General features: G+C 34.6%; 2 protein-coding genes across 2 annotated transcripts in view; both read right to left on the bottom strand.

Annotated features, from left to right (window-relative positions):
- Nucleotides 1-1,854: 1,854 nt before the first annotated feature.
- Nucleotides 1,855-17,578, bottom strand: LOC108783398 (sodium channel protein Nach). The gene is made up of 10 exons (XM_018551952.1): nucleotides 17,424-17,578; nucleotides 16,495-16,701; nucleotides 13,387-13,552; nucleotides 12,735-12,886; nucleotides 11,042-11,147; nucleotides 7,535-7,841; nucleotides 4,728-4,778; nucleotides 3,135-3,324; nucleotides 2,802-2,908; nucleotides 1,855-1,985 (listed from the first exon to the last, which is right to left on the bottom strand). The coding sequence occupies exons 1-10, from the start codon at nucleotides 17,576-17,578 to the stop codon at nucleotides 1,855-1,857; spliced, it is 1,572 nt and encodes a 523-aa protein (XP_018407454.1).
- A 2,308-nt stretch (nucleotides 17,579-19,886) lies between these two features.
- Nucleotides 19,887-25,487, bottom strand: part of LOC108783427 (flavin-containing monooxygenase FMO GS-OX-like 3) — an 11,874-nt gene continuing 6,273 nt past the window's right edge. The window contains exons 4-7 of the mRNA XM_018551991.1: nucleotides 24,272-24,583; nucleotides 21,602-21,752; nucleotides 21,252-21,526; nucleotides 19,887-20,198 (exon numbers count right to left, since the gene is read on the bottom strand). Coding sequence (XP_018407493.1) covers nucleotides 19,986-20,198; nucleotides 21,252-21,526; nucleotides 21,602-21,752; nucleotides 24,272-24,583 — 951 coding nt within the window. The 3' untranslated portion in view covers nucleotides 19,887-19,985. The remainder of the gene's footprint in view (nucleotides 20,199-21,251; nucleotides 21,527-21,601; nucleotides 21,753-24,271; nucleotides 24,584-25,487) is intronic.

Genomic DNA, 25,487 nt, shown 5'->3' with positions numbered 1-25,487 from the left:
ATTTTGCCGCAGTTCGTTGAAGTTGAACCGAACGAACAGCAAGCAGCAAGCGGCAAAATCGAGGCAATATTATTTATTGCAATAAATATTAGGAAAATAAACGAAGAATGGCTTCGGATAAGGTACGAATGTTTGTAAATTAGATTATTTTATACTTTACACTTTACTTTTTCAAATTTGTGGTACAGTATAAAATGATCTAATTTACAAACATGTATCCGTACCTTATCCGAAGCCATTTTTCGTTTATTTTCCTAATATTTATTGCAATAAATAATATTTTCATAATGAAACGACGGACATATTGTACGCTTTCTCGATTTTGCCGCTTGCTGCTTACTGTTCGTTCGGTTCAACTTCAACGAACTGCGGCAAAATGTATTTTGCGCCGGAAGTGCGTCATCTAGCTTACATAAAATTCTTAACCAATAGTAACGAATTGCTGCTGCAGCGTGCTGCGCATGAAAAAGCACCTTTAGAGGCGCGATGAATATTACCATATATGGTTCGATCGAAGCGAAGATAACGCGATATCATTAAACTCATAAGAGCAACTACCAAATTGCTGAGACGGAGAGTCTCGTATTAGAATTGAAACGTAACGATACGTTACGCGCGTCGCAAGTAAGTAACCGAGCCATGATGAACATCCGCGATAACATGTGCCACCGGCAGGTTTAATCATAGTCACGAGCGCGATTATTACGATAAATTATAATCAATTGTAACAACGAGTAAGAAATTCGAATCTATACCTATATCGAAGTTATAATCAATTATTATATTAAAAATCAATATTATTAAATAAAAGAGGTCATTTTTAATGAAATTGGTGAAGTGAGTGTTTTGTTCGACGACCTTCGTTCATTATCCGTACCTCTCCTTGTGGGTTCTAACCCTTTGGGCGGAACGGATCCCACAATAATATCTTGTTGCACCGAAAGGTACAACACTGTTTAATTATAACAATTAATGTAAAAGAAATGAAGATGTTTAAAAAAGCATTTTAAAGCTTAAAATCTCTACTTTTCAGATCAATATTTGAAAAAACGATTTTACTGATATTTCGTGAAGTTACATAAACATAAATAAAAGTGCGTCAACCTAACAATTTTTTACGAAATTTGAGATGTTCCACCGCACGAAATAAAAATTGTGCACAAATGTGGTTTACATCATTCGAAAGAGCGAATCTTTACCTTTAATTTGCTTTTTTATAAAGCTCCGTACAATTTTTTTTCATCGAGTTATTCAACGTTGAAGCAAAAATGACTCTTTTGCTTCAACGTTGAATAACTCGGTGAAAAAAAATCGTACGGAGCTTCGTAAAAAAGCAAATTAAAGGTAAAGATTCGCTCTTCCGAATGGCGTAAATCGCATTAGCGTACAATTTTTAGTCCGCCCCGTGGAATAATCAAATTTCATAAAAAATTTTAAGATCTGATATATCTTCATTTATGTTTGTGTAACTTTATAAAATCTCCATGAGACCACTTTTCCAAGTAACGATCTGAAAAGTAGAGGTTTCAAGCTGTAAAATGCTTTTTTAAACATCTCGATACGATGATTTTTGACGAAGTTATGCTGTCTTGAAGTTTGCCTATTTTTGCATAGTGAAACAGTGTTGCGTTAATTTTGTTGCGCAGTGTATTATTAAAGATAATTATAGACTTTACATTATTTATATACGGGTTTGTATATATTAAACTTTATTTTCATGACAATAGAAAAAATTAATATATTTTAAAACTAAAGAGAAACAGGCCTTATTAAATATATTTAATATATTTAATGTATTTTTCAATTTTATTTCTCGATCTTAAATATTCCTAAATATAATTACAGTACACATTATTATATATTGCTGTGTTTTATTGAATTGATACAAGCATCAGTTATAACACGTATTATAAAGAAATACAGAAACTCAAAAATAGACATGAGACTGAAACCAGCAAATAATCCAAGTAAACCGCCAAATGATGCTGCAAATATGTATCAATAAATTAATTATTATTCTTGTATATGAGATATTATTTTATAATTATTCAAAATATGAATCTTACCGTGAATTTTCATGGAAGGACACTTTAACGTATTTTGGGACAAAATAAAAGAATGCAATAAAAGTGAGTGCATTCTGCTATTGATGAGGGAAACAACTACAAAGAGAAGCTTGAAAATGAACATCTCGATCTTTTATATAAAAAAAAAAACGTGGACATTACCCTACGAGGTTTGGTATATAACCAAACCTCGTAGGGTAATGTCCACGTTTTTTTTTATTCTTTTTCATATTATTACGTGTAGGTTAAATAAGGATAAACAATAAAAGTTAATTATTTGTTCTTGTCTAATCCACGTAATAGTATGAAAAAGAACAACAAGAACGTGGAAATTATCCTACAAAGTTTGGTATAGGAGAATGTCCACTCTTAGGTTTTTTTTCCCTATTAGAAATTGCATACAGTTAAGGAATAGAAATAGAGAATATATGTATATATATATGTATATACATATTGTATATATATGTATACATATATACAGGAACAGAAACAAGAAATAAGAATTTTAACTAATCAGAAACGTTGTATTATGGAATACATAGTTTCGGATAAATTAAAATTTTTATTTTCTGTTTCTGTTCCTATTTCTTGATTGTGCATAATTAAGGAGGATTTGATTTTTCCTGTAATTCTTTTATTTTGTATCAAAACGCATTATATGAAACTACTGTACCAAAATTCGCGGTAAGATATTTAAAATTCTTACCAACATTTTATATAAAAACTTTATCTTACCAAAAACATTCCGCCAACTATAATTGACTGATCGTCGATATTGGAAAGCAACCAAATCGTTGAAAAATATATGTATTATACTATGATTGTGTATGCTGATAGTGTTACTGTGAAATTATAATAATACCATTAAAAGATACACAGAGAACTTTGGCTGCATTCCGTTATTCACTATACAATATGTATTGTATATATAATATTATATATAAAATATATCATAATATATGCTTTGACGAGATATATTAGAAGTTAGCGTGTAAAAAGTACGCATATTTGAAAGAAAATATATAATTTAATGCTTTATATATGTATATACAATTAAATTTTTTTTACCGAGAGTTTTTTGAGAAACTGGCACCATTATAATAAACAGTATCATCGAGAGATCCAAAAGAGCTTTCAATGGGATAATAATACAGAAGACAATCCGGTATGCATCCACAGGGTACTTTATTTACATCATCTAATATTTCTAGAAGATTTTGTTTATGATTCATCTTTGGCCATGAACTGTCAAAAATTGCTGTAGAAACAAAAATACGTCTCGCTTTGTGTGGAACGTTGTACACTTTACGTCTGTAAAGCTTTACAGCTTTTGTCAAAATTTTGAAAAAATAAGCAGAGTTCTTTGCTCCCCCAAGAGTTCTAGAGTTCTCTAACAAATTTAGGAAGAGTTCCATTGATTAAAGCATCGAAAACATCATTTGAAATAACGGGGGGGCCAACTTCACGATTTTGCAACTTTGAAGAGCTGTAACTTCTAAATCATTCATTTTAGCACGTTGGTCTACAGAGGACAATCGATAAAACTCTTTGAGGGGCTATCAGAACTCTCAAAAAAATAATGAATTTCTAAAATTTTTTTCCAAAAAAATTTTTTTTTTAAGGAAATTCGGCAATCTGATACGAGTTTTGTAGCCCCCCGAAGAGTTCTAACGATTATCCTTAACAACCGATGCTCTGAAATCAATATCTAACAAGATATAGTATTTTGAAGTTACAGATTTTTAATTTTTCAAAGTTAGCAAACGAAAAATATTTTCTCGGAAATCTGGTGTTTTCCTGAGAGCTCTGGTAGCCCTTCTAAGAGTTCTAACGATTATCCTTAACAACCGATGCTCTAAAATTAATATCTAAAAAGATATATATAGCATTTTGAAGTTACAGGTTTTCTATGTTCACAGACGAAAAATATTTTCTCGGAAATCCGGTGTTTTCCTGAGAGTTCTGGTAGCCTCCGCAAGTGTTCTAACGATTATCCTTAATAACCTTCGGTTATTAAGTGTTCTAACGATTATTTTTAATAACCGAAGGTTATTATAAGGATAATCGATATGATTTTATACTGATTGCTGCTCCCGCTCGTTTTGTTCCCTTATTCTTCGGTTGCGTTCGGCAATTGGCGATCCCTGCGGAGGAGACCGTCACTCGACGACTTTTGGCCGTACTCGGTTATCTCGGCGGTTACTATTGTCGGCGGCTGAAATTATGTTTTGTAATACTTAAAAATATATACGAGCGCATCGAGCCTTTATCGCTGCATTGGAAGGCTCAAAGCAGCGGCATCCGGCTGGTTCGACTGCTTGGAACGATGTAATTTCGGGGTGCATCGTTACAAAAATTAAGAAATTTAAATTTAAATGGTAACAATCATTTAAATAAAGTAACAAAGAAGTTTAATATAATAAATAATACATACGTTTCGCAGCTTAATATTAACCTGGACCCACCCCTTTTTTTTTTTAAATGCTGCTAAACGGCTGGAGTAACTAAATTAATTCCTGGGCAACTAATTAGCAACTAAAAAGTACTAAATTTTTGACCTATTGCCACTTCGATTTTCGCTGGTGGGGGTTCCAGTTTAATAGGGGTTATGCCATATTCGGCCAATCTTTTCTTTTAGTCTATATATTTACAGATACTCACATTTATGTTTCTTCAAGCATTGAATATCCTTAAGATCACATGTCCTGGTACCTAATGTAGTAACAATTCAGTATTTATTTCAATGTTTACATGTAAGCTCCGAAAGTTTAATTAATTTGTTATGCAAGAGATATTTGGAAAGATGTACAGAAAAAAAATGAATTTCTGATTCATATATATTTTTATCCTTGAATTTTATTTGCTTCCTTTAAGTATAAAAAGCTCTCTTTAATTACAAATGTTTATTTGCATCAATAATAAATAAATTTGTGCGAAATATATTTTATTCTTAAAATCGTATTCTTATTTCTAAAATCATTTATTGTTCTAATAAGCCCAATCACATTATTTTAAAGCTATTCATTCTTGAATTAAAAATTATATATTTAAAAATGTAATTTATGTTATATTTGAAGTTCATTTGTTGCGCGTTCACGACAACAGTGCAGTGTATATCAAATTAGGTGGCGTCAAAGACATAGAGAATGGACTGCACGATCCCGTATCTATGTAGTATCAAAATGTGTCGACGAAAATGAGAGAGAGGGTCCGTGGAAGACGGCCATCTCTATCTTTTTCCATTCCATGATGTAATGGAAGAGAGAATGAGAGGGAGATGGCCGTCTTCCACGATCCCTCTCTCTCATTTTTGTAGACCATTTTGTCACACGGATCGCGCAGTCCATTCTCTATGTCTTTGGGTGGCGTCAAGTATCAATCCGATGGCGGAAATATGTATTTCAACTGAATGAAGATAAACAATATTCAATACTAAGGACCGTTAATGTACGAATATAATTAATACAAATACGAAGCCTATAACAGTTTAACTTGGATCTTTAATTCCTTATATATAATTTCTCGTAAATTTATATACTAATATATACGTAGCCCGCCCAAACTGCGCGTCGAACAATCGTCGGTCTTGAAACGCAAATTTAACAAACTGTCGCGGTACTATCACAAATTAAAACAAATTAATAATTAATTGATGCTCTTTTGGCATCTTATATCGATATTAAACTATAAATATTTCCAGATTTAGTATTTTTAGATTTTAATAGTTTAATTTAAACATGATATTTAGTTAATAAGTTTTTTTTTAGTTTTGGAACCATTATAGTAGTGAGACAGATCTCGTTTAGTTCTCCGCAGTTGTTTGAAGTTCAAATATGTTAAACATTGATGTTCATTCGGTTGTTGAATCGTGAAGTAAAACTTCAAATAATAAATATTTAGTTTTATGGCATGCGAGTGCCATTTTCTGTCATAGGATTTCCTTCTAATTAAAGATAGAAGGTGAGGAAGACATTTTCTACTATAGGATTTCCTTAAAATTGAATATATCATTTATGGAGAAGATGATTTCACCGTAAGATTTCCTTGTAATTACGTATATAGCGTGCAGAAGTCTTTTCCCACCATGAGATTTTGTTATAATTGCATATGTAGCTAGCGTACGGAAGTCATTTTCCACCATGGGATTTTGTTATAATAGCATATATGGCATACGGAGGTCATTTCTCATCATGGGATTTCATTGTAATTTCATATATGACGTGCGGAAGCCATTTGCCACCACAGGATTTCGTTGTAATTGAATATAGAGTATGCGAAAGTTATTGTTTCCCATCATGGAGTTTTACGGTGGTCGAGATTGAGATGGGTGAAAAATGTATCCGCGATAGAATATTCTAGAAAAACCGAGAACCAACGTTGCGTGTAAAGAAGGATAACGGACCAGATGGCATGCCCGAACGGCGCAGGCGCGAGGCCATGCTATAAAAAAACGAAAGGAGAAAGGAACAGGGCTGTACGAGAAACGATAAGGAGTAAATCGTGCCGTGAAAAAGGGCTTTGGAGATCGATTGATCAGGTTTCTAAGGAAGACGGGCCACAGTCGAGAATTGCACGGATGCGAGCAACATCCGGCATTCCGAAAAACCGCGAGTGTGCATGTGTGTAGATCTATCTGGTAGTGTATATTCTTATAGTAGGTTCATGATCCAACATGTGTTAGATGTAAATAAACCATTAATTTTGAAATCTATCATCGTTTATTAGAAACAAAATGAGTTTCTTTGCAGAGCATTTAAACGACTTATTTTATTATTTTTGGAAATTTCCCAAGCTTTCTTGGATAAATAAGTATTTTTCCATGAATCTACGGACTTTCCAAATGACAACTGCATAGGTTTTAGGTATCCATTCAGGGCCAATTTGGCCATTTTTACACTCCCTCCTTTGGTAATACACTAACGTTTATATAAGAATATTATCGTATTGGACTTAAAATAATTTTCTTTTATTAAGTTGATGAAAGGCGTCGATCATTGAAGAAGTATCAATGCTAATACGAGTATATTAAATTTTGAACGAGTGTCACTCTATTCTTTAACTGAAGTAAAATTTATTTTCAACGAAGAATATTTTTCACTTTGCTTTAAGAATAATTTATTCTGAATTAGTGATTGTTTATTCTTGACGCTATTTTAAGCATAAAATATTCTTGAATTGATGCACATATGCATTTTTTAAAGAATTCATTTTTTGCATGTATAACAAAGTTTAGTATAGAAAACATTTAATGCATTTTATCTCGACATGACTTTCAAATATGTAAAAGAGAAAAAAGTAATTGTTATACAAAAATTATATATGTTTAGTTGGTAATACAAACTACTTTAGGATTCCCTTAAACAGGACAAAACAATTTACAAATTTATAAGTTTAAAAAGATTTTTTATATGAACAATAGTTTTCGAATTAATTATCTATTTTCGTATTTATATAATCCGCTTACTCACTGTTTTGTGGAAAGTAATATGGAATGCAACCGCATTTTGCTCTTGTAATACTAGCTCGACATTCTGCAAGGCAATTGTGATATGAGTATGCTGTAAAAGTTAAATTCCTCTCTTTGACATTTGCATACAACACTTCGTCAGCCTCTTCGCTAAATATACATTTTCGCGTAGAAATTGTCAAATCTTTCACTTCGGGTTTTGAATACATTTCCGCTGGATTGATGGTTACAAAATGTTGACTATTCAATCGTACTAATTGAATTTCAGCATTATAATCTGGATAGTCGAATGAATAGTGTATCATGACCTACAACAATGTATAACATATTTAGTTAAAAATGCTGGTAAATATTTCGAATTACACAGTCAGCCTCAAATAACTTCCGAGTGACCTTGACCTTGACCATTCCCGTCGCTCGTCCTTCGTTAAAAAGTTATTACCCAAAAAAGATTTAAAAATAACGTACTATTTCTGCGTATATTCTGCGTACTATTTACGTGGATAATGGTATTAAAATGGTTATAAAAGCTACCGTTGCTGCTAATATTTACTCATTTTATTCATTACTTGACGATACATTATTTAATGAATATAGAGAAGCCATTAAGTACTATTCTGCACCCTCTCCCCTTATGTAAATGTGTTAAATTTTCTACGCGAAGCAACTCTTATCCCCCTCCCCCCTGTGCACCTATCCCCCCCCCCCCCCTGCATAGAGGCACACGACTTCTACGATTGTACTGTTGCTATGATAATACTGTCGGGGCAGACCTCTGAGACGGTGTCTCAGACGGTGCCTTCGGCCACCCCCCCGCACCCGCCCGTGTGTGTGTGTGTGTTCCATTCGTTATATAACGATTACTTGATATTTTACTATCACTTGATATTACTTGATATTACTTGTCTATTACTTGATATTTTACACACACACGGGCGGGCGGGCGCAAGGAGGTGGCCTTCGGCCACCCCCCTGCACCCACACCGTCGACAGAGGTCTGCCCCGACAGTACTATCATAGCAACAGTACAATCGTAGAAGTCGTGTGCCCCTGTGCAGGGGGGTGGGGGTAAAAGTTACTTCGCGTGGAAAGTTCAACGTTTCTGAACAGGGAAAGGTGTAGAATAGTACTTCATAGGCTTGTTCTTTTTACCTGCACTGTGGGCACAGTGCAGAGAAAAAGAACAGGCCTCATATCATACATGTATAGCAGAAAGTTCCGAAGAACCACCCGACCGCGGCGGACGCGTTTCGGCTCGGGTGCTCTTAACCATATATTTTTGAAAGTGTTGCCGACTTTGACCGAGCATTGAACCTCAATGATGAGTGCCCGCGGATGGGCTCTGTTGTTCATCTCTTTGACGACAGGATTCCTGATGCGCGTTATTGCGGTGTGACGACACCGTAGACGCAGGCGCCCGGTGTCCTATCGAGCAACGCCATTTTCGCGGGCATTGCATCACCCGCTATTGTACCTATTTGACGAAAGACAATTAGACGTGATATGGCCGTATTGCCTCAACTTGTGGAGGTTGGAGCCATTAACCAAGAAGAAGAAGATGTATAGCAGAAATAATGCGTTTATTTTAAAACTATGATTGTTAATAACTTTTTAACGAAGGACGAGCAACGGGAATGGTCAATGACCTTGACCTTCTTGAGGGTCAAGGTCAAGGTTAAGGTCACTCGGAAGTCATTTGAGGCTGACTGTGTAATTCAAAATATTTACCTTTTTCTGTTATTATGAAACTATAATATTATGAAAAACAATTTCAACTCTGTTATGAAAAAATTAGACAGGAACGGAAATGTCAAAAACGCCATTTATCGGTAATTAATAAAAACAGGCGGATCTCCAGCATCCCCTGAAATCTAATAGAAAGAAACAACCAAAAAATTTCTTCAAATTAAAGAAATTGATAGAATCGATATCAATTTCATTATTATTTCTTAATTTGTTATGTATACAATGCACGTGACTTCATAGTAGTGCATTAAGGAGGCTCTATCGATATTCCGACGTCAAATGAGGACTACGGAAAAGTGTGGAAAAAACTGCTTTTAACACTCATAAATATTATTTCTAAAATTATAATTTCATTTAAGATGACTGTTAAATTGATTAATTTGAAGTGTACAATATTATTTATTAAGTAAAAAATACAAGGTTTGGTTGAAGAGAGTAGTAACCTCTGAGGCTCTGAAGCGCATGCGCGTGAGCTCGCGACAGCAGCTGAAGCGTTATAACCTATACACTTTTTACAACTTCTTTATTAAATATCTCATTCACTTCTTCGGCAACGTATTATTTTTTTTGCTTTAAATGATAAACGAGATCCTACACTTTCAATATATCAGTTTGTTATTTACTTCTTGACACATTCTGAAAAGATATATCTTTATAACTAATGAATTTTTCATATCCCCCATAAGACATGTGTATTAATCGGACTTTTCAAAAGTGTTTTTCCCGAGTTTGAAGTCGGCAACCCTACCTAAAAACTTTACCTAGGGCTTTAGCTACTTTTAAAGAACAATATTTATATTTTTTCATATTTTCTAGTCACCTTGCCCTAACGATAGAACCTCCTTAAACTCACAAGAATAAAGGTATATTTAAATCCTCTAATCATATCTATTTTTATTAATGTATACAGGGTGTCATTAATCAAGTGAATCAGCTATCAAGGGCAGGAGAGTATACCGAACTGAGTCGAAAAGTCTTATACCATTTTTCAGTTGACGCAATATTTAACGAGATATTAGACCTTAAATATAACCGAATAAGCGCGTTCGTCCGGCCTTATCTTTAAGGTCTAATATCTCGTTAAATATTGCGTAAACTGCAAAATGGTATAAGACTTTTCGACTCAGTTCGGTATACTCTACCTGTCCTTGATAGCTAATTCACTTGATTAATGACACCCGTATATACATATAATCATATATATTTTTTATAAATATATATAATATATGATAATTTATATTTTAAAAATACAATATTGCGTATGTGTATTGTATAGGCTCCAGGCTAATGCTGTTGGCTCAACACGGGTGCCATGCTAGTCTATCGGTGGTGGCATTCGACATGTCAGACTCTTGCCAACGCCACTAATAGACAAAATGTGACCAGGGCGAATTAAGGTTTTCGCCATCCCTAGGCAGTGAAATTCTTGCCGCCCCTATTCAACTATCCAACAACCATGTCGGAAAGAAACGAAAAAGGCTATTTATAGAGATTGAAGAACCTTATCTTTTTTGCACGTTTACATTTAACAAAACGAATTGGTTATCTTTAGAATTTTTCTTAAAAGAAATGCCGTTCCTAAGGAATAGCCTAGGTTAGCTAATATGACACTGAATATGACGTTGCTAACGTTTGCAAAGTTGCCATGCTAGCTTTTAACATGACAGCATGGCATTCATGTAAAGACCATACTAGCTTTTTATTTAAATTTTTACCAGGAAGAGAAAAAATAAGAATTGAGTAATTAATAATATATTATTACCTTTACTCCATGCGATCCGATAATTGTAGCGTAATAATCATTTGGTTCGGAATTTACTACTATAGTCATACCAGTCTCAAATCCGCAGGCGGCAGCTCTCCTTACACTTTAACGTTAAGAATGCATATTAATTAAAAAAAATGTAATGTAATATAAAATATAATTTAATATAATAGAGTTTGTAGAGAATACAGAGTCGGATTTTGATATTCATAAGCTTTTAACGTTTCTTTTTATTCCGCTATAAACATAATAAAATTTTTTTTGTTTTTATTACCTGGTGTACAAGTATGAAATGCGGATTTGGGAAAACAGATGGTGCATCAATGCAGTGTGTAGTAGAGTACCTATGATAGGTACTCTAGTGTGTAGTATAAAGATTTGACGTATATACCATTTTGTTGTGCCATCAACAAGTGTCAAACGCGTATAAGTAATAAATTGAAAAAGTTTGCATAGTATTGTTTTGCTGTGTTCAATATGTCGAAATTTGTGCCAAATAAAGAGCATTCGCGGACAGCATTAATTTTTTGTTTTCATTTGGAGAAAACTGCTGCTGAATCATACTTTGAGAAGCTTGTGGTGAACATGCTCCATCGCAAGATACGTGTGAACGATGGTTTCGGCGTTTCAAAAGTGGTGATTTCGATGTTGTAGACAAGGAACACGGAAAACCGCCAAAAAGGTACGAAGATGTAGAATTGCAAGCATTGTTGGACGAAGACGATTCACAAACACAAAAACAACTCGCAGAGCTATTGAGCGTTAGTCAACAAACTGTTTTCAATCGCCTACGAGAAATGGGAAAGATTCAGAAGGTCGACAGATGATGGATACCACATGAATTGAACGAGAGGCAGATGGAGAGGCGCAAAAACATGTGAAATTTTGCTCGAACGATACAAAAGAAAGTCGTATTTGCATCGTATCGTTACTGGGGATGAAAAATAGATATATTTTGAGAATCCCAAGCGTAAAAAATCATCCACATCGACCGCAAGACCAAATCGCTTTGGGAGAAAAACGATGCTGTGTGGGACCAGAAGGGTGTGGTCTATTATGAGTTGTTAAAACCTGCTGAAACGGTTAATACCAAACGCTACTAACAACAATTGATCGATTTGAACCGTTCGCTACTCGAAAAACGGCCAGAATATCGAAAAAGGCGACACAAGATCATTTTTCTCCATGACAATGCTCCATCATATATACGGCAAAACCGGTTCGCGACATGTTGGAAGCACTCAGCTGGGAAGTACTAGCCCATGCGGCTTACACTCACCAGACTTAATACCACTTGTTTGCATTGGTAGGTCATGTACTTGCTGAGCAGCGCTTTGTTTCGTATGAAGATGTGAAAAAATGGCACGATGAATGGTTCGCGGCAAAAGAAGAACATTTTTACTGGCGTGGTATCCACAAATTACCCGAAAGATTGGAATAATGTGTAATTAGCAATGGAGCATACTTTGAATAAATCACTTTTTATCATTCTTCCGAAATTAATGTGTTTTTTTAAATCCGCATTTCATACTTGTACACTTGGTATACATATCGTAAAACAATTTTCATAATTCTTTTTTTTATTGTAAAAAATGTTTTTTTGTTCTATTTTCTATTTTTGTATAAATTTAAAGGTTTTTTTAAAAAGCTTAAAAATTCTTGTTCCGCTCTGCAAAAACAGTGTTCATACTTCTTCAATGTCCTTGTATCTGGAAAAGTATAATAATTGAAACTGCAACATAAGCCATCCAGCGATAAACTTCGCTTGAAATATTTATCGCATTGACCAACTTTACCTTTCCATTTACACATTGTCAATAAAGTACTGCAGTTTTGTGTTATCTGAAAGAATGTTGCTATTAACTTTTTCAAAATTGTAGCTCTAAAATGCAAAAACAGTTAAATTGCATGAATATTTTAATTGACAATATAGCATAATTATCTGTGTAATATTTTTAAATCATTAATAATATCTTTTAATATATGATGGGGGGGGGGGGGGGTTTTGGGGGGGGGGGGGGGGGGGACATGTTTCCAACTAGTTTTGCAACTGATTGAACAATTTTTGTTTTAATCTATTAATTATCTTGATTTACCTACTGACAGTATTGAACGCAATATACAGTTTTCGATGCGATAATCTTTGTCCTTTTTCGCTGCCTAAAACCTGCGGGAGGTTACTCAGGGTCATGACCGTGACAACATATGTCAAGGTCATAGGGGGTGGCTCCCCTTTTCTATATATTTACCATCCTTTTTATTATATTACTTTTTTATTCGAAAATTTCGTTGACCTGCTACACTATATATGCGTAAAATAAATGATTTCTATACATACGTACCAAGCTCATTACAGTATCGATGGACAAGTGGTTTTGATCTATAATGTTTTGCAGACGAGTAAAATTTTTTTCAACGTCGTTTCCAAATATTCCTGGTATTATTAATTCATTCATTAGCCGCATTTCTTGAATTAAATTTTCTTTCGGGACATTGGCTGGTGTTTTTCTGTGAAAAATGTAATGCGAACAATGATAAAGAAGTAAAATATTGAATACAAAAGTTTGTGCCCAATTTACTATTCAAAACTCAAACAGCTACAATTTTGTTGAAAATAAAGTTAATCTGAAACTGTGCTCTACCTAATATAAAGCATACTTAAAAATCCGTTTTCTTAATTGCGATGGTTTTCACAGAGTTATGAGCAATCAATGTTAAAACGTTCTTTTTATTTAATTTACAATAACTTAGTAACAAAAAATCGTAAAAACATTTTTTAAAAACGATTTTACAGAGAAAACTTTAAGTTCTTTTATGTTAAACATTAAAAATTTTCATAAATCTTTTTAAATATGTGATAGAACCATAAAGTGAAAAGAAATTTTCCGAACTTGTTTGTGAAGAAACAGGTACATTTTAAATCGAACTGAGTCGAAAAGTCTTATACCATTTTGCAGTTTACGCAATATTTAACGAGATATTAGACCTTAAAGATAACCGAATAAACGCATTCATCCTGCCTACTACTGCTAAGCGTGTTCGCCCCTCAATCGCTCTCTACGCGCGCGGGTCGCGAGGTGTGGGGATGGCCTGGCAGGTGCACCGTCCGAGTTTAGAATCTCGCGGCAGTATGCGTGGTGCGGGGTGCGGGGCGCTTTTTCCACTCACCGCGCGCTAAGTTAATTAACGGTGGCAGATATTCGGCGCTTTAAAAATAATATCTTGAAAATTGGAAAATGATCAACAACTCTTCGAAACTCAATTTAGTTTGTTTTAATGTGTACACATGTACATACAGAAAAATGTTACATAAATAATTGTTACAAAAGAAATTATATCTCGATTCATAAATTTTTGAAATTTACCGAATATACTATCAATGCTTTACGAAATAAAAATAAAATATTTTGGTATATTAAATTAAAAATGATTTATAAAACTTTTGCAACTGCTAGTATGTATACAAGTGATCTAAAATATATTTTAGAAACAATACATTTGTTGTTTTCCCGTGTGGTGGATTTCCCATCGGACGCGTCTGCAGGTGGCGGGTGGGAGGTCGTCCTGGGACTCGGTCCTCCAGGTATAAAACTCTGTGTGGGCAGGGACCAGGGACCCCGCCAGATAATGACGGTGATAACTGGTCTCCCAGGTGTAAAACCCTGTGTGGGGAAAGCCGTGGACCAACCCCTAAGCCAAGCTGGGAGCTATTGTGGTGAGGACTGCATGGTACTGGAGGTCCAGTACTGCTAAAGTCACTATAGATTAACAAAGTACCGCGATGAGAGAATTAGCATTTGGAGCCAAAATGGCGTCGATAGTTCAGATAATGCATTTAATGTAACTTTCTACACATTAAGTGCAATCCTGATCCTGTTATAACTGTATGTGTATGCGTTTATGACTTTGTGTAAATGAACTGATTAGGAAACGTCGAAAATGCCCGGTTGCTGCATGCCCGGTTGTGTCATGGAGCCAAAATGGCGGCCAGTTCGCGGTACTTTGTTAATCTAATGACTTTACAGTACTGCTAACGATGCCTCTGGGGAATCGGGCAAAATCCCAGAGTATCTAGCCTTATCCATGCATGCGGGGCTCGGCGGACCTTGTTCGGACCCTAGCTTCCTGGGATCAGAATGGATCGATTCAAAGATCTTCAAATTGACGACGGCAGTAACCAAGGGACATAGCGGGCACTGAGTGGAGGGGCAGCAATCGCGCCGCAAGCTGCAAGAACGGGCCTGCACGGGCTTGGAATGTGATGCGGTTGCTGCGGAGGAAAGCATGACTCCCGTTTCGGAACGGGTCCATTACGGGCTCGGAAAGCAACGAAACGATGAAGGTGGGCGACGTTGAGCGCCCCTCCTCCTAAGAGAAATATGCAGCGGAGCATAAAAACGGAAGGCCAAGAGAGACAGGAAGAAGACTCCCGAAGGGCAGGCTCCATGTCTCTCGGTGGTTTCCACGACGCCAGTGAAGGAAGAAAAAGGACTCACCGGTAAATAGCGCCGGGCGGGCTCTGATCCAATCTCCCCTTCGGTAAAGAAAATTATCAAAAAGCCTAGAGCCCAGGCAACTGGAACCTTCGCAGCAATGGTTGAATCTTTGACGAGGTTGTTCTGAAGAAGTATACCCGGTTGTTCTGAAGAAGTACACCCGAAAGGGGATCACTTTTTTCGGGGGGGCGGTACTAGCGGAGATGGAAGGGTTCCGAGAGGATCCCCTATCCAGATTTGTAGGGCCGGCTACCCTCAAAAACAGGACAGTCATAATTAGAGGTGAGGACGCGGCATCCCCTCGGATGGCTGGATAATCGGTTTTTAGGGAACATATCGTGTCCTAAGAGGATGCCAAGCTCAGGGTGGTGGGCCTGAAGGAGCTCCAAAGGAGGCACAGGGCGGTGGTCAGGGTTCTGGGACCTCCGAGACCTGCGGTTGCAATCCTGGCGCTGCTGGAAAGGCAGAATCCGGGAGTCGGCGCCCTGAACTGGCGCGTTTTTAACGAAAACGTAAGTACCTCCCCTGATGGGAGAAACTTCGTTTTCGGAATTTTAAAGTCCAGCTTTATTAGGTTGAAGGAGCGGGACTTCAGAATCTGCTATAGGATTGAGTAGATCACAGTTAAGATGACCCGAGCCTATAACGAGGAATCGGGCTAGGTGGAGCCTCGATCGAAAGAGTAGTCCAGGTAGATGGACTGGTCGGTGATCGAGGTTACCCAGCTTAACTTGCACCACAGCAAAGGAGCCTCAGCGGTTCTAGCCAGGCGTCAGTCTGTGGATGCACATCCATTTTCCATCAAGAATCATGGTCAAGAACCATGGATCGTCCGTGGCTGTGTCAGGGATGTAGCAGCACACGCTGCCACATCCCTGACACAATATAAAATATCTGCGAAATTGTTGAATAATATTTATATACACAAAACCATAAAAGACTAAATATACTTACATATTTTCAACAAATTTTTTCGTCAAATTATAAGATATGCGATTAATATCGCACACAGTTATTGCGGGAAAAGGATAATTCCAGATACCATGATGTGTTGATTCAATGACTGTTAAAGTAGGATGGGTAGCGTAGTAATTCCAAGCCATTCTTATTAAAACAGTGGCACATCCTAATGACACAAATACTGTTATCGCCCAAATAATTCTGTAATAAATAATTGTTAATGTATCATACAGGGTCTTCAAAAAGTCCAGAAACGCTAAAACATGTCGAAAACGATCAACTCTAGCGAAAAATACGTAAGAGCAAAGTTGTAGGACTTCAAAAAGTCTACCTAACTGATGATAAAAATTTGACCTTGAGTGGAGTCTGCAAGGTCATATAAAGTTGAATTTTTTAAATAGGATCCTCCTCTTTTTGTCACATATTCTCACAGCTTATTTCAAGAACAATATATATGTATTTATTATCAAGGCTTTCTTTAAACAAGCAATTAAAGTTAATTTATATAATTGTTACATCCAGGAAACTTTTTCCACGATTCTTTTCTTTTTGTAAAACATTTGGCAAGAATAACCTTTCCGCCGTGCAAATAATAAGTCATAGATAATAGGCAATAATAATGAAAATTTTATATATATCTTCTATATAGATCTTTTTATTCCAATCCAAGTGGTTTAATTCTTCTTTAAAAGAATTATATTACAATTAATTTAAACACAATTCAATCAAACACATTTATTCCTCCAACAATGAAGAGTTAATTAATACTATTTTGATAAATATACTAAAAAAATATTAAAAATAAGAAAAAGTTTCAGTTACATAACGACTTGAAAAATTATCTGTGTATTTGTATTATATATACATAATTCATTTATAAATTTACATTCAAAATTACAACATATTAGAAAGTTTATACATACCGCTCTATTTTAGAACGTTTTGTTTGACTGATGTATTTATATCCATGTAATCCAGTATTATTGCAAAATTCGATGGCTTGTTTTTTTAAAATATTCCAACATTTAGCGTTTGCAATTAATACTTTATATGGAATTTGTAATCTACTTGATTTCATATTCAACTCGATTATAAACGATCTTAATGTTACAAATTGCAATTATCAATTATGCGCGGGAGAATAAGTAAAAAGATGTGTAACGTTTTCTTGTCACAAAGACGTTAGCGTGTTAACTGCTATATATATTGAACAGGGTAAATAGCAAAAGCATATAATATGCAACAACATATGCGACGTGACATAAAAAATTTATTCGACTTTTCATTGATTGGCGCATGATAATTTCTACTTTCCTAGTCGCGATTTTATCCATGTGTAATTAATTATTAACTGATGAAAATGTTAAAACACTTCTAATGCATACATTACAGATTATCGTGCACTTGTCATTATTGTTTTTTTGAATTGGAATACTTTGTTTACACATATTTTATGATAATAAAACATTTACCTGATATCAATGAATATTAGCGATAACGTAGTATCAGAGAAAGGATAAAGATGTATATTTTGAGTGCTATTAAATGGTACCATTAAAGTATATATAAAAATATATAATTTATATGACATTAACTTTATATAGTTTATCCTTCTGCAGAAGAAATTTATTATTTCTTTTTTATCTAGAGCGATCCGATTCAATCTTGCCACATAATTATTTTCAATCTAGTAATTATTTAAAATTGTATTGCGGATCAAAGTTAATTTTTTGCAAAAAGAGCATTCTATATAGCCAATGCAATTCTACAACTACTTCTAAGATTTCAGAAAAGGTTATCTTTTTTCTTTTATTTCTTCAAATTAAAATATTTCTCATTTAAATTTATAATGTAATTAAAAAAACTTATTAAGAATGTTACATGGTATTCCTCCTCTCGAGGAATAGTCCAGGGAATGGAAGTAACTCGTTACTTGTAACGAAGTTACAGTTACAAGTTACTTTTTTGGTAAAAATTACTGGTAAAACTGCTTTACTTTCTTTTTTTGGTAACTGTAACGGGGTAACGTAGTAACATTTTTTGTATAACGGTAACGAAATTTACAGTTTTATCGTTACTTTGCATACGATTGGACACGTTATTCCGTTATACAATAATTACATGTTATTAATTACAACTATAAATGTGGTTGTAGGACATTGAATGTTTTTATTTAATACAGGCGTACAAGCTACATTTAGTTTAACTTAATCTAAACATTGTACACATTTTATTCTAATTGAGCTGTGTAAAAAGCTTTACTCAGTACATTTCTGCGTACATATACACGTTGAGCAATTGGAAAACACCCCTTTTTGCAAAACTTCTGTTTCAATTATATCGTTATAATTTTCTTTCTATCAAAATATTAAAAAAAATGTTTAAAAAATATTTTTTCAAATATTTTTTTTATTGTTGTATTATAGTATTATAATAAAGATATTATGAACGTATTTTGCAGGCAACGTTATTCTAAAATTACGATTTATATTGGACCGTCGATAGTCTGCGACCCCTCCTTGTAAGAAGGAATACCAGGCTAAACCTTTACAACAAACTATTACTATACAAGCAAATTTTTTAAAGCCAGTATGGACCTACGGGATTCAACTTTGTTGTTTTTAAAGCCGATATGACCTACGGGAGTTGTTTCAAGAAAAGTAATATCAACATTATTCAAACCTTCTAGAACAAAATACTGAGGAGCATCGTGAATGCTCCTTGGTACAGGGAATGGAAGTAACTCGTTACTTGTAACGAAGTTACAGTTACAAGTTACTTTTTTGGTAACTTTACTGGTAACTGCGTTACTTTCTTTTTTTGGTAACTGTAACTGTAACGAGTTACTTTTAAAAAGCGATAACTGTAACTGTAACTAGTTACTTTTAAAAAGTAACTTTCCATTCCCTGCCTTGGTATATGCATAAACGACACTATCCATCGAGATCTCTAGATACTGTCAAAAAAGAAATTGTTAAAAAAAATAGCTAGACATTTAAATAGAATCCACAAGTATGCAAACATAGAAACGTTCCTTCTTCTTGATAACTCCAAGGAACTCCACAACGCCTCAAGAGATTGAAACCGCTTGACCTGAGCTAATATGTGTTAAGGCAACCAGCTTGAGAAGATTTGTTATACATATACTGGAACTCATTATTAAACGATCTTCCAATACACAGTAAACGAATCAGCGAGATAATGCTACTAGATAGGCAGTAAAATTTAACCGTAATATCTACAATTCTTAATAAATTATTATTACGAAGGGTTAAAATAAACTAGTACAGCACCTTCGTCCATTCTAATTGTTATATAATAATCTCTTAATCGAAAAAAATATTTTTTCGTATTAAATTGTGAAGTATATAAATTTGCAGTGTTGATATACTGAAAGACGTGAACGATTTATTCGTATCCGTTTTAATACAGATCGTCTTGCAAATGATGTTCACTTTCTGCACTTTTCTTTGCATACAACCCCCCTAACAAGGTTTACAGTAAGATACGCTAAAATTCTCGCCGTCAATGATGCGGTATTGATAATTTTTGTAGGTGGTAAAATCTATATCTCGCATTTGAAAAACGTGATCCATAACCTTCTTGATTACTGGCGGAAAGCCTGCCACATTCGCAACAGTTGCAAGCTGGTCGTAGTAAGCCCACTGCCTGTCCTTTAACTTGTTAATGTGTCTCAGCTAAGGGCAAAGAAAAAAAAATTATAATTCAATGTGATCTCTTTAGTTTAGAATAAAGTTCTATATATAGATAACCAGAGAGGCGCGACCACTCTGTTAAGAGTCTTGATTAGCCATTGCGATGGCCAATTATGAGATTGATTCTTTGGTATTACAAATAGTCTGCTGAATAGACGATTAGCCGATTTCATAATCCGTTTGCGAACAACGTATTTTTAATATTAGGGGGCGGTTACATTAAAAGCCGCTATTCATGTTTACATGGCTCTAGCTGCGTATACTGTGACGTCTATTACTTATGTCATTTTGAAGTGTGAACATTTCCAACTAAAATTTAGTCAACAGACGCCATCTTTGTTAACACATGTGCTTTTCTATAATTAAATTAAAATGGAACGCGATAAGTTATTTTCCCGATGTGTACATTTACACTATTTTGATTTGAAAAAAAGTGCAGCTGAAATCATCAATTGCTTGCGGAAACTTATGGTGAATCTGCTCCATCGGAAGCAGTATGTAGAGACTGATTTTGACGATTCAAAAGTAATGATTCCACAGTCACAAAGCAATGCTCTGTATTTAATGAGATATGGAAAATGTCGTGTATATTATGAGCTGTTGAAACCGAACGAAACAATCACCGCTGGAGCGTTATCGACAACAATTGGAGAGTTTGAATGATAATTTGATGCAAAAACGATCATCAATTGCATCAAATCGTCGAAAGGAATATCACTCTTTCGTCACGGAATTCAACTTCTGCCAGAAAAGTGGTAAAAAGTCATAGTTTTCGAAGAAAAATACTTTGATGGAGGTATTCATATATTTTATTATTAAAATAAATTCTCAAATACAAAAAAAACAGCAGCTTTTAATGCAACCCCCTAAGACTTTTCCTAATGCGGACGAGTTTTTTAATTTATCGATTGTCAATCGCATTATGCACAAAAGTGCAATCTTGTTTCATAAAAAGTGTATTATTGCGTATAATGCGATTGATCAATAAATGATAGATAAAAAATTCGCTCTAAAAATTGATTGTTAATCACATACCAGAATACCTTGGTCCAACAGAGATTTTTTCTCGATTTCGTACTCTTCGCGCATCTGTTGCGACGACGGTAACTTGATACGTTCTTCGAGGATTCCAAGAATATACTGTGCTTGAATATGAAACATTGGAAACGGTATCACCAACGCGGGCAATCCCATGAAGAATAGACTTGTGTAGTCCATATGTACTAGATGCTTGTAGATGGGCTCGACGTGGTCGTTGTCTGTACGTATCTCGACTTTAGCAGACATAAAGGGATACGTAAATTCGTAACCTGAGAAGAAGTTATTATGAAACTATTTACCATGAATCATTAAGAAAGTTTAACTGAAATGCTGATATTCATTACCGGTGCAGTATATAAAATCGTCCACTTCTACTGTTGATCCGTCGCGGAAGGTGAAGGTGTTTCCCTGGATGGACTCTACACCGGACTTTTGCTCGATATTGTTCGATATTTTTGAGTTGAGTTGTTCCGACAGATTATGACTCAGATATATCTGAAATTATCGAGGGAACTAAAGGATTAATAAAGAGATTGCGTGATATCGTTAGGATCAAGGCTGTGCAAACGGTCTTTGGGACTTTTCATACAGCTTTTCGTATAGCTCGTAAAAAAAGCTTTGAATGGTTTAAAAAAAATATATAAGAAAACAGAATATTTAAAATTTAAATAATGGATATCCACTACTATTTATTTTTTCGACCATTCAAAATAAAATTAAATTTTACATTAACAACAATAATAGTTCCACAAATAAAAAAGTTAAAAATAAAAAATGTTTTACAACTTCTCGTATCAGAAAAATTTATATCAATTGTCAACGGGTTTAACTGTAAAATAGCCTTGACTAATCCTAATACATTAAAAAATGTAATAAAAGGAGAGAAAGATAAGCTGGAACCTTTATACAATCAAAACGTTGTTTACAGGATTTTTTGTGATAATTGTGATGTAGGTCAAATGAAGAGATAGTTAAAGACAAGACTGCATGAGCACGTTTCAGATATTAATAAAAAACAAAATCTTTATCGGTGATTTCCAACCACCGTATTGAGGAGAATCATAATTTCAAATGGAATAAGGTGGATATTTTAAATATCGAGCTTTCATATAATAAGAGATTAATATCTGAAATAGTGCATATTTGAAATTATGATTCTCCTCAACACGATGGTTGAAAATCAGCGATAAAGATTTTGTTTTCTATTAATAAGTATCTGAAACGTGCTCATGCAGTCTTGTCTTTAATTATCACTTCGTTTGGATTACGTAATTAACATCACAAAAAAAACAGAAACATGGAATTAATAAACAAACTGATATGGATTCATTGCCTGAAATGTATTCTAACATTATACATTCTCTTTCCTCTTCCTAGTATTCTCCTTATTTCCCTTCCTGTCAACATGTATTCTTGGTTTTTGTTTTCCTTCCTGATATTACGTTATGGTATCTTTATTAATAATATATCAGTTACTTTTCATGGTAATATATTATTATTAGATAAAAAGGTTTAAATTTTTGAGTATCCTTTTTTGAACATGGCTTGAACTTTTCATCTTTATGATATGATTTTTTCGGATATCCCTTACTTTTTAGAGTACAAATATATTACAAATATATAAAAAATGATTTAAAAATATTATATAACGAAAGAAAGTGAAATACGGCGAAAGAGAGGGGTGGTGGGGAGGAGTGAGGGGTTGCGGTCGGTCGAAAATGGTGAAGATGTGAGTGAAAGATAAGAGGGGATATTAAAAAGTTTTGATACAGCCTTTGAATGTGAATAGAGAAGAAGAAGAAGAAGAAGAAGAAGGAGACGTTTCTTAATTTTTCATTAAAATCATCACTTTTCGACCGCTTATATCTCTAGAACGGCTTGACCGATTAAACATTTTTTTGGCTCAAATTACTCGTGGGGATGCCGCCTTTCAGGATATATAACGTTCGATTCAAAATTTTTTATATTTTAGTAGTTATGCTCACCCGAAAAATGGACTTTGGTGGCTCGGGATAAGAGACTTGTAGTGTCTTCCAGTTTTTGAACATGGCCGGAGACACTACCGCGTTTCCTGACTGACATCGTCGAGACCACTTGATTTTCACTTCTTTTGCAATCCTGCTCCGACTAATTTTTTAAAAAATAACTACTGTGTATTACCGCGATGAACTTTTTGCGTACTTTTTATCCATTGAATCTCGCAACATTTTATTTGATAAAGTACATTAATTTATATATATACATATATATACTATATATAATACTATATACATATATATATATATACATATATACGTTTAACGAAATTAGAATATCATTTGCATATGTAAATTAAATTGGAATAGAAATTAATTTAAATAGAAATAATAGATAATTTAAATAAAAAAAAGCTTAAAACACAATGCGAGGGAATAGCGATAACAACAGAAATAATACGATTTTAATCTATCAGAAATCGGATACATCGGAATATACCATATAGTTTCTAATCTAGAGACCGAAATCGTAATTCTATCGCTATTGCTATTTCCTTGCATTATATATGTCTGAAGTTTAAAACTTCAGGATTTCTTAGCACTGGAGGCCATGATACTGTGAATCTCCCGTTTGCACGACCCTGGTTAGGATTATGTGATAGAAATACATTTTATAATTAGAATTACTCTGTCATTGCTATGCGGTTTTTTTACGATTGATATTTTACGACATACGCGATTATGTAGTCAATAATATAATTTTAAGATAACGAGTTCTATAATTTTTAAACTTCAAATAATGAATTTGATAATTAAAAAAAACTGTTCGTTTTCGCAAGTTGTGCTCATTTTTAATCAGCATGAAAAAACTATAATATATTAAAATTTGATCCATTGATCGAAATTCAGTTTTTTTGTAAGATATGTCTGAGTTCTTTTCATACTGATAATACTGTCGGGACATTGCCGTAGGAGAGTGAAAGTATGACTTTACATTTACCAAAGATGATAATTAATAACACAGGAATTTATACGCACCTTATCAGCATATTGAGAGACTTCCATGGCGATATCAATGCCAGACCAGGACGCGCCGAGTATGCAAACCTTTTTGCCGGTATAGACCTCTGGTATTCTGTACTGATGGCTGTGAATACATCTACCGCAAAAGCTTTCGATACCTGGTATATGCGGAATACGACCAATAGTGTAATGACCGTTGCACAGCACTACGGCGTCGAAGATGTTTGTGATTTCTGTTTTGGTCTCCAATGACTCATACGTCACCATCCATAAGGTTCGGCCGTTTCTCAAAACTTTTGGTTCTACGCGCTTCACTAGGGTATTCAACTGAAAACAAATGTGATCCAAAATAAAAACATGACAAAAAACGAAAAAGTACAATAGAATCAATAATTTTAATAAGATTGTTCCATCGTCTTTCTTATATGAAAACAAAATCTTCAAACAGCACAGGAAAAATATTTTAATTAAAGTAATAGTACAAGGCTTAGTTAGAATAATAATTAAAAACTACACCAGAAGGTTTATCGGGTTATCGCCGTGTCTTTCTTCATTATTAATGCCAACGTTTCGTGATCCACATGCGCCGTTCACTTCATCACGGCGAGGGGTACGCTGATATTTGCTGATGAAATGATCGGTATGATTCACGTTGAAAAAAGACACGGCGATAATCCGCAAACCTTCTGGTATAATTGAAGAAAATACTCGTGAAAGCTTCAAAAGCGTAATAACTAAAAACTAATAAAATAATGATCTATAAACCAGTCGAGATAGATGTAATGTGTGTGTATGTGTTAAATTATTAAATCAATAAAATTTATTTTTTATTACGCGTGCACGTAATGTGCCCTATACCTCAACGCTTTTGCGTGCGGGAAATAGCCAATACCTCGAGCCGTTGAGTTATTTCTCTAACCCCACTCTTCTGCGCAAAAACATTTCGGTATTATAGGCACATTACGACGAGCACTTGTAATGAAATAGTACAATGTGTAACATGTGTGTTAAAGTTGTTTATTGTGCGACGCGGGCGCGGGAGCGCCGCACGAGCGAAGCGAGTGCGCTATATCCCCCGCGCCCGCGCCGCGCTATAGGCAAGTATAGCACATAAGTTGCACATAGATTTTTTCATCACTGTGTTAGTAATATGTTATACAATTAAAGTCGCACGAGCGAAGCGAGACTTATGGGATGGTGCGTGGCGGGCGCAGGAAACAGGGGGGGGGGG

This window comes from Cyphomyrmex costatus, unplaced genomic scaffold, assembly GCF_001594065.2.
Source record: "Cyphomyrmex costatus isolate MS0001 unplaced genomic scaffold, Ccosl1.0 scaffold15, whole genome shotgun sequence".
NCBI classification, from domain to species: domain Eukaryota; kingdom Metazoa; phylum Arthropoda; class Insecta; order Hymenoptera; family Formicidae; genus Cyphomyrmex; species Cyphomyrmex costatus.
This window is presented reverse-complemented; position numbering and strand designations above follow the sequence as displayed.

Coding starts and splice junctions, on each gene's coding strand:
- LOC108783398 (XM_018551952.1), bottom strand. CDS start 17,578: ATGAAATCAAGTAGATTACAAATTCCATATAAAGTATTAATTGCAAAC. Junction 11,148..12,734: donor GATACAAGGACATTGAAGAA/GTATGAACACTG, acceptor TTAACGTTAAAG/TGTAAGGAGAGCTGCCGCCT. Junction 3,325..4,727: donor ATGCTTGAAGAAACATAAAT/GTGAGTATCTGT, acceptor TTGTTTCTACAG/CAATTTTTGACAGTTCATGG.